Source organism: Branchiostoma lanceolatum, chromosome 4 (assembly GCF_035083965.1).
Source record: "Branchiostoma lanceolatum isolate klBraLanc5 chromosome 4, klBraLanc5.hap2, whole genome shotgun sequence".
Taxonomy (NCBI): domain Eukaryota; kingdom Metazoa; phylum Chordata; class Leptocardii; order Amphioxiformes; family Branchiostomatidae; genus Branchiostoma; species Branchiostoma lanceolatum.
The window spans coordinates 11,050,959-11,066,698 of record NC_089725.1 but is presented as its reverse complement, the minus strand read 5'-3'; the positions used below and the strand labels follow the sequence as shown (position 1 = coordinate 11,066,698).

The window sequence follows — 15,740 nt, the reverse complement described above, 5'->3', positions numbered from 1 at the left end:
TGTACGTGACAAGGAGGGATAATTGATAGACGCGATCAGATTATCATATCTAGTCACAGTCGGTGGATTTGTTATATTTGTACGTTCTTGTAATTCAACCAACAACCACGCAGTTTAGCCAACCATGACTACGTACATAGATCGCTCCAACTACGACGTACTTGAATATTAATGTCGTACCAACAACAACATGGCAGCATGAAGCACGTCCTTTTCAAAGGCACCATTTCCGTGGGTGACCTTTCGTTATGCCTCCAGGGTGTCAAGGGGATATAAGTTTAGGTGTGGCTATGCGTAAAATAAACTAGAGCTCTACTACCTTATACCTTCGCAAAATGATGTTGACCTTTCCGACTGACATATCATAAATGTTTCTCATTCATGCAAATAATGTTCTCATTTGCATAAATTAATCAGTTGATCACCTTCTCCGCCCAAATAACAGATTTCTTTAAATCATGAAAGTCTCATCTTAATAAAAAAAAGACTATTCTAGCAATGCTTCATGCAAATGAGGTCTTGATTTGCATGATTGATGTAAACGATGGTCACTGATAACAATTGTTCTTTGGCTTTTTGTCTAGCCCTAATGAAGAGTTGAGCCCAGCCCAACAAAAGAGGAACAATCAATGTGACTTCCTCAAAACGTGGAGTTCCTCTAAACTGAAGAAGTGACCAGTCAAGAACGAGAGGAAACGTACAGAGAGCCATTGCTCTACGAAGAGAAAATGGCGCTGCGAGCTACGTTCTTTGCTGTACTTCTGTTGGTCGAACTGCTGTCTGGCTCCCAGGCCAGTCAGGACATTTTCGGTTGGGGTGAAAATGTCGACATACTTGAAGATGTCTCGGTTGATAGCACAGTGGTGCGGCTGAAAGATTTTCTCAACACCAGCGTCAGTTCTGCAGAAGACGGCAACGGGACGTTCTGGTCAGCAAACATCACCACAGGGGACGATTCGGGACGGTTTAGGGTCCGTGCCGAGGACTTGGCGCTTATCGTAGCGGCTCCGCTGGACTACAAGTTACACCCACGCTACAACCTGACGGTGGAACTGACAAACACCGGGAACAAGAACATTTTGTACGTGAACCTCATCATCGTAGTCATGGACGTGCCGGGATACCCGCCATTCTATAACAAACGGTGTGAAGCTCAAGTCCTTGCAGATAGAGGGAGGGGCTGGAATTATACCTTATTCAGCAGTGGCGGATTTGATATTTCTTTTAACGGACGTGTAGCTGTGACGTACGACGACTATTTTCAGCTCTCTTTACCGAGGAAATACGCCGCTAACTTAGTCCTAAAAGGTGATTGTTCCCTAAGATTCATTGGCAGTGCAATCAAATTCGATTCAAACCAGGATCTTGTCTCCTTGTGGCTTGCCGAACAGCCACAAAAAGGTAGGCTCGAACTTAATTGTCACGACCGAGAGGGGAAGAACAAAGGGAATATTATTTTGCTGGACATTAATCACGATGACGAGTTGCCTCAATGGGACGGTGTTCAGTTCCAAAAGGAGCTCGGGGAAAATGACCCTTATGTCGTTGCTATAGAGTTGAATGAGATGTGGTCCACATCACCCTACTGGATACGATGTGACACTTACATCACGTTGGCCGGGGGGATAGCTAATCTGTTCGAATACACATTGTTGTACAACGTTACAGGATGTCCTGAGGAATGGTACGGTGTGTACTGTGACAAGGGTTGTGTTTGCAAGAATGGCGCTCGTTGCCATGGCTTCAACGGTGCCTGTGAGTGCCGTCCAGGCTGGAGAGGGAGGGCCTGTGATATTCCTTGGCCCGAGGTCGTCATCGTAGAGACACCAGGCGATTCAGTGAAGTACATCGGTACCAATTTGACTTTGACCTGCCTGGCTCCACACATTCGCGTAGCAAATATGAAGTTAGCATATCAAGCAGGAAACGAACAAAACAACACAAAAGTCATCGAAGAAAGGAAGGTACAGAACAGTTCCGTCAGCTTTCAGCCGATCCTAGAATCAGCTAACGGCAGATATAGTTGTATGGTTCAGGCTGAAGATGGTAAACTCTTTAATGCGACTTTCGTTCTAAACGCTACTGAATGCCGACCCAACTATCACGGGGAAGTTTGCAGCCAAGTGTGTGACTGTCAGTACGGAGGGACGTGTGACAGATGGGAGGGCTGCCTGTGTCCTCCTGGTCGTCATGGAGACAGGTGTGAGTACATCTGCTCACCCGGCACATTTGGGTTGAACTGCAGCATGAGTTGTTACTGTCAGAACAACGCCTCATGTGACTTAGCAAATGGCAGCTGTATTTGTACAGAAGGGTATTGGGGTGACTTTTGTCAGAAGGTTCAAGTGTGTCCTCCTGGTCGTCATGGAGACAAGTGTGAGTACATCTGCTCACCCGGCACATTTGGGTTGAACTGCAGTATGAGCTGTTACTGTCAGAACAACGCCACGTGTGACGCAGTCAATGGCAGCTGTATTTGTGCTGACGGACAGTCGGGTGAGTTTTGTGGGGACGTCCTTCCGGATAATAATCAAGTCGTTGTTGTAGTGCTGTCGTCCGTTATCCCAATCATTGCTTTAATAGGCTGTATCGTGACTGGCGGTATCCTGGTGAAACGGAGTCGCCGACGTCCCCCAAAATCGGATCACCCAACCGAGGGCACAGAGATGACGTCCTTCATGGAAGACCTTACATCATGGGAAGTAGAGAAAGAGAACATTCGTTTCGAGTACATGATCGGTGAGGGAGAGTTCGGCCATGTCGTCAGGGGAAGACTGCGCGTGCCCGCAGGCTACGAGGTTTTGGTAGCCGCCAAAAGTATCCGGCCTGACCGCATAACAGCGTCGGTTGTCCGTGACTTTCGCCGCGAAATGGCCATCCTCACCAGGATCCACGAGGAAAAAGAGGGACACCGGAATGTGGTGAAGCTTCATGGCTTTGTGACTAAGTCTGAGCCTCAGTACATCCTGGTGGAGTACGCGAGCAATGAAGATCTGCGGCGGTACCTGTGGACTTTGCGTGAACATTACAAGACCACGGGGAACAGCAAACTGTTAGATCGCATCAGTTTTGCTTGTGACGTTGCCAGTGGGTTATCGGAGCTGGCACGTCTGAAGATCGTGCACCGGGACATCGCAGCTCGTAATGTCGTCATCAGCGGCAGGAAGGTGGCCAAGATCGCGGATTTCGGACTGTCGCGTGACGTTTATGTGTCGTCGGCGTACGAACGCACCAACCAGGGCGGTGAGGAGGAACTGTTGCCGCTGAAGTGGATGGCCGTGGAGTCGTTACGGGACGGTGTGTACACGTGCGAGAGTGACGTGTGGTCGTACGGCGTGCTGCTATGGGAGATCGCCAGCTTTGGGGAGGAGCCGCGCTATGCTGGTGGGCCGATGCATCCTGACGTGTGTACACTGTTGGAACTTCTGAAGAAAGGGGTCCGTCTGCAGCAGCCGGAGAACTGTCCGATGTCGGTGTACAAAATCATCAGGTCCTGCTGGATAGTCGACCCACTGAAGCGGCCGACCCCTGACGAACTGTTCCAGAAGATAGACTCGATGAAGCCACAAAGACTTGCTGCACACTAGCTTGGTTAATGACAATATTCCATAACGGATTTTTCATACAGACCAATGGTCTTATACAGGTTGAACTTATCAATATCAATCTGCATCTAAGCTGATGGAGTCAGATGAACCATGGTAATCTACTGATCATCACATTCATGAAAAATGGAGGTATTTTTGGCATGTCTGTCTCTTTAATTTGCGTGTGATTCCATGTTATGAGAGAACACTTGTTACTAAAAAGTACAACATTGGGCCATATGCACAAAAAACGTACTACTAGTATACTATTATAGGGGTTATGAGACTACCTGTTCGCAAGAAGTTCCCGACATGTCATGTGAACATGGAGGCAATGAGAACACCTACTAGCAATAGAGAAAAGTATCATATGGAGATTATGAGAACACTTGTATGGGGGTTGTTTAAATATCTGTTCGTGTTTTTTCATTATGTCACTTTATAACGATTCATTTTAGAATTTGTTGTTATTCTTAGATTTCAAAAACGTATATTGTGGGTTCCTGCGTCATTCTATAAAGACAAATGACCTAGAATTTGGTATGGGAGTAGCTTTCGTACAAGAGTTACTTATCACGGGGTAGAAATAAAGGTTGATATGGAACTGTCCATTGTTGCATGGGAGGGAGATGGAATGAAATATGCTGTATTTTCTTGCAAATGTAGCCTTTCTAGCGTTGACACCGGTGTCACTTACACCTCACCTCACCTAGCCCCATCCTCATCCTCCACTTACAGCAAGGAGGTTATAGGGGATAAACCTCCTTGCTTACTTTATCTTTTACATAAAGAAAGACTTGCTGGTTGTGGTACCATGTTTTATCGCTTCAATTAGTGTTACAAATTCGAAAATATAGGCATCTTGTTATTTCCTTTCATTCCTTCTCTCGCGCTCTCGCATGACATTTTATCTCCATGTCCACAAAATTTATTTGCTATGGCCTCAACAGGCGAACTAAATGCGCCGCCTTGCGCTGTGCCTGTGCAAAGCATGATGTGCTCAGACTTGGAAGAGACCATAAACTGCGCAAGATTGAGGGGTGTATCAAGGCAATAGGACAATCTTGATAGACAAAATAGCAAAAGATAGATGAAATTCAATGCACGAAAAAATTGAACACGTCAAAAAAGTTTATGTAATGAACCTAGACAGCTTTATTAATGTTGCAAGAAATGAACGGTATTCTGAGTAAGAAAAACGTCACGCGGAGCCTTATAACACCCCCTTCCTTTCCCTTGGTACGACCGTTTGACCTGTTCTCCAGCATGGCGCAGAAAATACTGGAGTCGTTGTGTAGTGCCAAAAAACTGGACAGGGACCGCGGTTTGGCCGAGCTGAAGAGCTTCCTGAAAGTCAACGAAGCCGAAGGAGTCCAGGTCGTCGAAGAGGCGCTTGGAAATGTTCTGAAGGAGCCTACTGTACCGTGGGAGAGCCGACATGGGAGTCTGATGGGGTCCAAACTGGCGGTGAAGCACCGTCTCTGTTCCAACGAGTTTGCGGAGTTGTCCAGGGAGAGGGCGGCAGCGCTGCTCACCGACGACGAAGTTCGAGTTAGGATAGCTGCGGGTGAGTCGGTGTGAGGGTAAAAAAAATCATATGTAGCATTTATTCAGGACTACTTCCTTTCAAAACGCAGCGTGTGAGTGGTTTGACCTCTGACCTCCAAGCCTGACGGCCTGACATGGCCAATGACTATGATCATTTATGGATAACGATTTTGGCATTTAATGTACAAATCTGTTTTTTCCTTGTATGTATTGTTGTATTGTTTGTATGGATGTACCCAGGGCCTCTCTGGAAAAACAGTGCCCAGTAATAGTATTAACTGAGAGAGCTAGTTTGTGGTAACTCACTAACTGTGAAAGTGTCAGGCTTGGCAGGCATATAATGTTTTGACGATTACAGGTAGGGCCAGTCTTGCTGCATATAACATGCAATGTAGCAATGTACTGTGCAGTTACCTATACCATTTGGGTCTTGTGCAGATGTAACGTTTAGGAGGTGTATCATGCAAAATTGAAAAAGAAAAGTTAATTGTATGCGTCATAATTGAAATAAGGGAGCAAGCATAGACTCTTCTGGATAATCTAAAATTACCAGTTTACAGTTGATGTCAGAATAAATTTTATGAGGCATGCATAAGGGGAATGTGTTACATTTCTCTTATAATTACCTGCTTCTGACTATAATAATAATATGAGTTGCATGCAGCTACACTAGGTAATAAACTTTACTGTAGTCAGTGTGGTATGTAGTCAATGTTGTCTTATTTGATGTGTCCTCAGGTGAGCTGTTAGGTGAACTGTGCAGAAGAGATGGTGTCCAGGTGTACCTCAGGTGTAGAGACACCGTCCTGGAGGGCGTGGCCACAAACCTGGAGAGGGACGGTCAGTCAGACCTCAGCGCAGAGGAACAAAAGGAGAAGGAGAAGTTGATGGAGAAATTGTTTGGAACCCAAGCTGTAAGTTGATATTGAACTGTAGGCTCGAATTCAACGTTTGATTCAAAGGCCAAAAATTTCACATGTTTTTAGGTAGATGTAGTTAGAATTTTAATTGCTTGATAGAAGTTTTATAGAGCAACTCAAATCTTAACTACATCTACCTACGTCCTCCTATATATAACCTTCTGTCTGCCCATCCTATGTCTTTCCTACATCTTCCTACATCCTTCCGAGCTTTCCTACATCCTTCTACATGTATGTCTTCCTATGGCCTTCTGTCTGCCCATCCTATGTCTTTACTACATTTTCGAATGTCCTTCCAAGCTTTGCTACATTGTACATGTATGTCCTTCCATTATTTTCAAGCTTTCCTACATGATCTTCCTACTAGTATGTCTTCCTACAATCTTTAGTCTGCCCTTCCTATGTCTTTCCTGCATCTTCCTACAATCCTTCCAAGCTTTCCTATGTCTTCTAACATCTTCCCCAATCCAATCTCCACGATTCTGAAGTTAACAAGTTGAAGCTTGAATCTTTCACCATCACTGTACAGTTCTTGCCCTTCCCCAGAGATTGTCATTGCCTGTGTTACTGTAGAAAGAAGTCTCCGATGCGCAGCAGATTTTCCACGACACAGCTGGATGGAGACATCTGGAAACTTGGATGAAGTGAGTCAACTTACGGACTGGATTTTCACCTGTAGGAAACTGTACAATTTTATTGACAGATTATCTTATAACATCAGGTGGTCTTTATTTATATAATTCTAATGAATCATTAATGTGCAGTAGTAAAAAATTATGCTTCTCTGTTTTGTTGCTTTTAAGTTCTATCTTAATTTTTAATCATTGGAATCCCTAACAACTACAACTTGCTCTAATTGTATATATTGCTGTATTGTTTTATGTGTGTACCTAGGGCCTCTATGAAAAATAGTGCCCAGCCACTGAGAGAGCTACCCCGGTAAAAGATAAAATAGATAGTACTATAAGTAGTATTCAGTATTTTGATTAAACTGCTGCTGGGGTCCCAGACAAAGAGGTGGGTAGCAGTCAGCTAGTCTTCCACACTGCTCTTCCAAACGGCTATGTGCATACTGGTTAGGCTGCACTTTCTGACACACTCCAGCCAACATTTTCTTCATCTACCACGACTTCTCTAGATAGATGGATAAATAAACAACAATTCTCTAACCACTAAATCCCCCACCCCCATGCCAGGTGTTTGCAGGAGGTGATAGAGGGCTGTGGTTCCCAGTTCAACCCCCATGTGACCCAGTCTCTCCTGGACCTGCTGTTCCGCGCACTGACTCACACCAACAGATTTGTGCGAGAGACTGGCTTCAACGTCTGCGGGAGTCTGGTGACGTGCTCGCTACAACAGGAAGGTACATGTACTGTCACAGTCTGTAATTCACTTTATCTTCATGGTACATGCAGCAAGATTCCCGGTGTAAGGAACATGGACTTTAACCAAACCTTAACGTCACAGTGGCGGCAAATGCACAAAACAGTTGGTGATGTTGTTGGGAAGGATGAGGAGTACTGGGTATTGTATTACACTAAATGTTGTAGAGAGATGGGGAGGGGGGCAAAAGACGAATGTTTTTTCACAGTGATGATAAGTTCATGGTACAAGTGACCATGAAAACCGTGAACATAAAGTTCCAGTGAAAAAAACACTGCTGTTTCTATCGTGAAAACAGCATGAGGGTGCCTTCTTTTGTTTTTAGTTAACCCTCGTCATCATTTTTTGCTAGCACGTGAAGTGCGTTCGAATTATTCGATGGAAGCCCGTGCAGTACAACTTCGAAGCCCGTGCAAAACCGTAAAATACAGACTGGTCTGGAATATCCTATCGAACAGTATCGCGGCTCAGGTATGACATAAACATATATTACTAGTTAACGAAAAAGCGTCATACTTCATCCTCAATCAGTCTGATTTGAACAAGGAAGAAAGGAGCCTTATGAGAGAAAAATCTTTCAGTTCTTTTTGTTTGACAGTTTGTCCAACTGTGTTGTCTTGCAGGTGAAGGTACTGTACTTCAGGAGTCAGACACTATACTGTTACATGGACAGCAGCTGGCTGAACACTTTGCAACAGGACTAGCTGACAACTGGAGCCAGGTAATTATTATAGTTGTTTTATCATCTGTACCAGTAGTTACTTTAGATTGCTTTTACTAAAGTTTTAGTTTAAGTTCATGGCCATTTAGTTTCGCAGTAGGGAGGAAATGGAGTGCTTGTGGTTGTTTTAAGTTTGCGGTTGAAACAATAGAGCTGAAAAAGACATTGACACAAATATGGTAGGCAGAATACAAAATGTACATGGCTGCGACAACTTTATTGATACTGTACATTCTTAAATTATTGCTGCATGGACTTAGTTTTGCAGTAGGAGGGAAAGGAGGTCTTTTGTTTGTGGTTGAAACACCTTTGCAGTACAGTGGAAATAAATTTTAACATATTTATACTGTGTTATGATTCACGATATGAGGTCACTGCAAAAAAGGGAACATTTCAAGATTTCTAGTGTAAGAAGTAAGATAGAGTGAGTAAAAATGCCATATTTTCTTGTGTGCTGGCTACAGGGTATCTTAATAAGCACAATAAACACACACAGTTGTTTTGTGCAGTGATTTTCTGGATGTTTCGTATTCCTGTAGGTAAGAATGGCAGCATCAGTAGCCACCAGGAAGTTTCTCCTGAGCATGCCCAGTGAAGAAGTGCGGAAGAAGTACTACCCCCTCCTGCTGCCCAGACTGTGTCTGAATAGGTTAGTGTGTCAGGCAATACCAAACAGCCTTTCTAGGGTGGTCATAGGTCTCAGGCTTGGATATGTCACACACAATAGTGTTTAGTCCAGGAACTGTTTTTTAGAAATTTTGAAAGTTTTAGCCTTAGCAACTTTCTTATCTACTTGCTTTTGGCCAAAAGTGACTTTGATCTCTAGCAATTAAAATTCCAAAACGGTGCCCTCAAAAAATGTATTTTATGCTCAGTAAACATTACATCATACAGAAGTATAGTCATCATTTGTTGTGTGCCTGCTCCTCAGGTATTATGTAGCAGAAGGAGTACGCATCTACTCCCAGGAGACATGGAAGAAGGTGACCCAAACGGAGGGGAAGGCCCTGGTGGAAGAGTACATCACTCAAGTGGTATGTGCTATATTGTAACATCTAACATCATATATCCTTCATATACAAAGGGTCAGTCAGTTTTGGTATTCTCAATTTTTTTCACTTCCTTTAAGTTCTTCTGAAAAACAAAAATATTAAGTTATAACTATATGAATATCTCCCTCTCTGACCAGGTTGATTATTACATGGAGGCCACCAAAGCAGACAACCATGCGGTGCGGGAGGCAGCCTGTGCCTGTATCGCCGAGTTGGGCTCCAAGGTTTGTACACTTATCAATATTTGGTACCATTTCTTCTAAAAACTTTGCATTCTAATGTAACTAGTATATCTAGTAATGGTAATTGTGTAATGTAATGAATGCAACGATTATTTTATTATGAATTATAGAAAAATCAACAAGTCTTATTATTTCTAGAATGCACCACTTTTCATCTAATTGAGAAAAGAGTCTTGTTTTTTTATGTATTTACATAATGACAACAATGAATAGACTGTGTACTGTGTCCCCTATCAAGGGCACCCAGTTGGTCAATTCCAAGCTCGGCTGAAAGTGTGTACAATCTTTGGGATCTAGTTTTTTTTTCCATTCATGTATCTCACCACAACATTTTGAGGTGTCCCTGTTACCTTTCCAGATCAACAGAGACGTGGTGCGTCCACACGTGCCAACCTTGATCCAAGCCCTGTTAGAGTCTTTCAAAGATGACAGCTGGCCTGTCAGGGATGGTCAGTCATTCCTTATTGTTATTGGATTGGGATTTTGTGAAATTCCTTCACTTGGTCAGTAGGCTTGTAACCCACTTGTGCTTTTTTGGCGACACCCAAGAAGGCAGAGGCTTTTTTGTAACGTGTAGTGTTTCTTTCTGTCAGAATACTGTAAATATTCTTGGTGGTTTTATTTTTTGTGATTCTAGCTGGTACCTAGATCTCCACCGCAAATTCATGACAATGCAAATTTGTGTTTCCTATGTGTTGCTACAGTAACTGTACTTTATAGAACTGCTTTCATCGCGAACTTAGATAAAGTTAAAACACCTCTCCCCTTCTACCGCTGAATTAAGTGCCTGCAAAAGTGAATGAGTTTAGAGATGTTATTTTTTTAATCAGTTATTTCTTTTTTCTCGTAATCATACATGTGTGTGTCTTCCTCCTTCTAGCTGCATGCGTCGCTTGTGGAAACTTTATTCAGTGCTTTCCCGAGGAGTGCAGGTAATTTTTGCCTTGTACATTTGGCTTACATACGATTTGTCAAGAAGTTTTTTCTGCATTTGAGACCTGTATGATGAACACTGATGATGAAAACATCTTGCAAGCTGTCATGACTATCTCAGTAGCTGACGAAAGACAGCAAATGCTCATCTGACGTTTTTTAAAGTTATCCAGTTTTAACATATCCAATGTAAATGTGCAATGGCCGGTGCAATGGCCTAACTGGTAGAGTGTTCGCCTTACATACGGTAGGTCGTGAGTTCGAACCCCGGCCGGGTCATACCAAAGACTCTAAAAATGGTACATACTTCTTTCTCTGCTTAGCACTCAGCATTTGGGAAAGAGTATGGAAGTTAAACACACACATCACTACCAGCGGACCAGTCCCCTGCTGTAGTGACTTGCAATTGTGTGGCCCAAGGGCTACGAATGGGAGATGGGCGCCCCCCTACGCATATTCGATGCATGGGAACTTTAACTTTAATGTAAATGTATTACAGTAAAATTTGGACTTTTTAAGCAACTTATTTCGTCGTCAGTTGTGAACAATTGTGCTTTGATCTCATTTGCATACTTTTGACTGAAGTTGATAATTCTTGGCATCTCTTGTAAAAGAATGATTTAAGTGCCTCTGAACCATGCAATTTCACAAATTTCTTCAATATTTCTGCCTTGCACCATTACTGGCATTAGGTTGAACAAGATCAAAACAAAGTTAATTTTAAGCTTCTTTGTGGATTTCCTCGGTACTGCAGCAGATCTTCTAGTTTTTATATCTTCTGTTCTGGACTTGCTACATGTGTGGTCTTCATTTTTTCCTCGCAGACCCCAGATGGACAATTTGTACCCACTGTTTTTTGCTAATCTACAAGACAACATCCCGTCTGTGAGACAGGGGGCGGCAGTAGCACTTGCCAATGTTGCAAGGGCCTATGGTGAGTTCTGTCTTTGTGGTCAGAAAAAGATGCAGGACTTTTTTATAAAGATTTTATATGCTTTATATATGTTTTATTTAAGAATTTGAATAAAAAGAATGTGGGAAAAATGATTTTATACTCTGTTTCCTTACACAAAGTAATGCTCTTAGTACTTACAAACAAGCTTTTGATCAGTCCTCTGATCCTTCCAAATCATATATATGTCATGTAAACTGTGTCTGCTACTTAATTCTGTCTTTCCAAGTGGCCTCTAACATGAAGCATTCCTTACATCGATAATGCATTTGGTGTAGAACACATGTTATTATCATCCCTGCATAACTGAAATCAGCATTATAACATCTAGTACACTTGATTTGTATACTAAAACACAGGCTTTACTTAATATGTACTTACCTGTATTCAACATTAGGTACGGAGTCCTTACAGTTCCTGCTGCAGAAGGTGCAGGAAGGTTTAGAGGGGATAGAGAAGCAGCCGGCGTCTACAGAGAAGTACTCTGGTCTGGACAAGGGGCCGGCCACCTACGGAGTGGTCAAGAAACTTCGAGACAACGACATGGACTTGCACACCAACCAGACGGTCAGTAGTAGTATTTGTTTTGTTTTTTCATCACTGGTAAACCACCCTTAGGCGTAACACACCAGTTTTGTACAGCATGTACAAGCTGCATAAAACCGGACTTTAAGTTAAACTTTAAGGTTAACTTTGATCTGATCACACTGGGAAAGACCCATACTCTTTTTCATAAGCGCTGTGGGACAGGGCCTCCAGCTTTACATCCCAAACCTTTAGATTCTAAGTCAACAACCCTAATGACAAGCCCACCTTGCTACTTGTTTCTGTTCCACAACAAAACTGTTCAATGTTAACTCTTCCTGCAGCAATAACTTAAACTTTTTAGCATTTTACAGACAGTTGAGACTCTGTTTCCTGCTGTTCTTTTTGATTTAAGCCTAGGTCACACATCTGTAACTCTTGGTGTGTGTTGACCAGCTTGTCTCCTCCTTATAATGTTGTTAACACACCCTTTCCCCCAGATGTACTCGTGTGGGTCCCTTGCTCCCAAGATGGGGCGTGGCCGGGGCGGAGGCTGCATGGACCACCAGTTCAGGAAACCTGCAGAACCATGGGAGCTCACAGAGGGGTAAGATTACTAGTAACAGTAGAATCCTCTAATTTGCATAACTGATTTGTCAGTGTATTTTATGCAATAATGAAGTGAATGGGAAATGTGCAATGAATCGTAATGCAAATAGCTGGAATCTACTGTGCATTGTTTTTAGCCTTTACTACCTTTGCCAATAAGGTTAATATGTTTTCGATGCTGTTAGTTTGTGTGTGTGTTTGTTTGTTGATAACATAACTCAACAAGTTGTGGATGGATCCATATGATAAATGGGTAGGGGTCGGGAAAGGGAGGGTCAAGTTCAATGATGGGCCTCCTAATGACTTTGTACGGCACTGCAGCTGGACCTCTGGTTTTGTTATGTCATGTTCCTTACATGATATGGTTGTGATTTTTAGCTCAGCCCGGTTTAGCAGAGCCTCCCCAAGGTATATTGTATAGGCTACGGCTAAGGCTCTGCGTAGGAGAATGTATGAGCAATGCTGGGTCTGATTGCACACAACTTTCCCTCCACAGCTGCGTGCACCTGCTGGCTGAATTGTCCCAGATCCCCGCAGCTGTACAGAAGGTGGCAGAGCTGCTACCCCAGGTGGCCCAGGCAGCTGCAAAGCACCACTACCCGCAGCACCTGCTGCTGCTGGAAACCGTCTGCAAACAGGTACACGAAGACCAACCCTTAGCCTGGCTTCCAATATGCTCTTCCGCTGGTCAGACAATATTGCAAATAACCTTTTTGATAATTAATAAGCAATGCAATAACAATGGAAATACATGTGTATGATCAACGGAAATCAAATTTCCAAACATTTTGTGTTAGGTTTAGTATTTAGTTAAAATGTGCCAGTGAGAACAAAGTTTTGAAGTTCTAAACGTTTTGTACACATTTTTTGGGTCATCCAGAATGGTTAGGGTAAGGGTTAGAATGGTATTGAAAATACTTGAAAATTGTTTAGTGGAACTTGGTATTTCTACTTTGTTTTAACTGTCTCTCACTCTTGTATTTCCCCAGCTGCCTGTGATAGGAAGGGGAGTGAATAAGCAGCTGTTTAAGAGGAAGCTAGAAGACTTTCTGGATCCCATCTTCTACAGCTTGGTGAGTGACCACCTCATAATGTCTACTTCATGTATATCTGCTCAAGTGTGAGATTTTGTAAAATCAGGAAGGGCTTTTTTGAAACAGATAAGGCAATATTCGGCTATTTTGAAAAGAAAGTCAAATTCAAAAGTACTTTAAGCACAAAACTAGTTGCTTCATTTCCATGATCATGAGGTTTTAGAAATAGTTTGACTTTCAAAAAGCCCAAAGCCCGCCCGCCAGCTTTGAGCTCAGTCTTTCCAACACAATGTCATTCTACAACCGTATGTGACTCCACCATTTGCAAGTATATCAAAGAATGTTTAGACCTTAGACCTAGTATTAAGTGATACGTCAAACTCAACATGTTGATTTATTCATGTACCTGTGCGTAGGATGATTCATAAGTATCCACTTGTTTGTTTGTATGTAAAGTTGCTGTACTTTTGTTTTGTGATTGTTTTTGATATACAGTTTCTAGATGATAGCATTCATGCAGCTTGTGAGCCACACAAAATAGGTGTTATTTGCTGTAATGAACTTTCTGTGTTCTTTTTTCCCTGTTTAGTCCAGTGATAACCAGTTGACGTGCAGTGCGGCTGCAGAGTGCCTCCTGCAACTCTCCCACTTCCTGGGCCCGAACATCCTGCGAGGGAGGGTGGAGATGTACAACCCACAGTTAGTACACCCTTATTATATTTATCTGTTGAAATTTACCACATTTCTGGATGGATTGGCATAACAGGTGACTATCACCTTTTCAAGATGTCAACCCGGAGGCCAGACTGTAAGGTTTGATCCACTCATGCCGGGAGGGACCTCTTAGTGTGATGGGTTCTTTAACATGCTTGAGGTATGGCTCTCCAAAAACACAGGACCTCCAGCTTTAAGTCCGATCGATCCAAGAGTACATCTCTAACTGAGACTAGGTACTCATTTTCACCTGAGTTGAGTGAGAAAATAGGTGTTAGTGCCTGTTGAAACATCTTTAATCTGTAGTCCACCATTACTGTGCCATAACACCATTCCCAGTTTATTGTGATACCAGATGTTTGCGAAGAGGTCAGAGCTTCGCAGTTCAAGGAAATAACAACCACGTCTATCTTATACTGGGACTTATGTGTTTTGGTGACATGAATAAGACTGAAATTTTGAATTCAGTTTATCTGAGTAGACATTTTTCTAAATACAGTAACTGTCCCTTCTATTCCAGTTACCTGGATCAACTTGACAAGATCACACCTGCACAGCCATCTTCCATCATGTGAGAACAGCAGTAACAACACCTACAAATGTACAAATGCTGTCATTCATCCAAAACAACTGCCTACTAATAAACTGCATCAATCAAGTTGGGATTTGCTTGAAGTTTGGCTGACCACCTAACTTTACACTACTTCATTCATACCAGATATTTTGTGTAAATCATACTTCTGTTTCATGACAAGCTGGACAAAATGATAATTGGAAGTGTACCTCAACAATGAGCTAAAATACAGACGTCACACATTCAATCAGTGAAACAGTTGAAACATTATATATACTTCAATGTACAGCCTTATTGATATTATAAATTCATGCTGGCTAAAGAAATCACCATTTTAGGTACTGTTACCTGAAGTACTGAACCATTTATTATTACTGTGTATTCTGTGTATTCAGACTATGAGGTAGAGACTAACAAATAACATGGTTTTCAAGCAAATCAGTCAATATTTACTCATCCCATGAAGTTACAGAACTTGAATATGTAACTAAATGGTAACAACAATTAGCTTGCATTCAAGTATTAAGTACATATACAAAGCACTAGGCAGTGTTACTGGTAAACATTTAGGCCATTCCTGATTGCAGTTTACTTAATTTGTGCTTTTTTATACCAAGATATGTTATATACATATCAGTCAAGCTGTAACATTTGTGATGAACAAAAGCAACAGAGGAAGTTGATATGAGAATGTTGTTGTTCATGTTGACAGTAACATCATGTATTGATGTTTTGTACTGTGGTAAGACAGGAGTATCCTTGTCTGTGGTTACATACTTTAGTTTCGCTCTAGGCCACCCCAATATTGTTGCAAGTGGAGATGTGTGAATTATATTTCTCACAGCTGTTTCAGGATTGTCAAGTGTTTTTTTTCAGCATCAAATAATAATAATGTTGGTAAATAATTATGATAGTCATCAAATACTGGATACAACTACTACTACTG

At 42.3% G+C, this 15,740-nt stretch overlaps 2 protein-coding genes across 2 annotated transcripts; both read left to right on the top strand.

Moving 5' to 3' along the window:
• Window positions 1-728: 728 nt before the first annotated feature.
• LOC136434170 (uncharacterized) lies at window positions 729-4,128 on the top strand. Its single transcript, XM_066426936.1, has one exon. It carries the CDS (start codon window positions 729-731, stop codon window positions 3,585-3,587), a length of 2,859 nt encoding a protein of 952 aa, XP_066283033.1. The 3' UTR covers window positions 3,588-4,128.
• A 696-nt stretch (window positions 4,129-4,824) lies between these two features.
• LOC136432556 (uncharacterized) lies at window positions 4,825-15,643 on the top strand. Its single transcript, XM_066423928.1, has 17 exons — window positions 4,825-5,154; window positions 5,874-6,049; window positions 6,629-6,699; window positions 7,252-7,418; window positions 8,062-8,159; window positions 8,699-8,808; window positions 9,091-9,193; window positions 9,349-9,435; window positions 9,812-9,902; window positions 10,334-10,385; window positions 11,211-11,320; window positions 11,736-11,905; window positions 12,364-12,470; window positions 12,969-13,110; window positions 13,462-13,545; window positions 14,096-14,205; window positions 14,741-15,643. The coding sequence occupies exons 1-17, from the start codon at window positions 4,854-4,856 to the stop codon at window positions 14,793-14,795; spliced, it is 2,034 nt and encodes a 677-aa protein (XP_066280025.1). The 5' UTR covers window positions 4,825-4,853; the 3' UTR covers window positions 14,796-15,643.
• Window positions 15,644-15,740: the final 97 nt, after the last annotated feature.

Bases quoted from the DNA above. Each gene is read 5' to 3' on its own strand.
- LOC136434170 (XM_066426936.1), top strand. From the start codon at position 729: ATGGCGCTGCGAGCTACGTTCTTTGCTGTACTTCTGTTGGTCGAACTG.
- LOC136432556 (XM_066423928.1), top strand. From the start codon at position 4,854: ATGGCGCAGAAAATACTGGAGTCGTTGTGTAGTGCCAAAAAACTGGAC. The intron at 9,903-10,333 runs GTCAGTCATTCC...TCCTCCTTCTAG, and splicing joins CAGCTGGCCTGTCAGGGATG to CTGCATGCGTCGCTTGTGGA. The intron at 11,906-12,363 runs GTCAGTAGTAGT...CCTTTCCCCCAG, and splicing joins ACTTGCACACCAACCAGACG to ATGTACTCGTGTGGGTCCCT.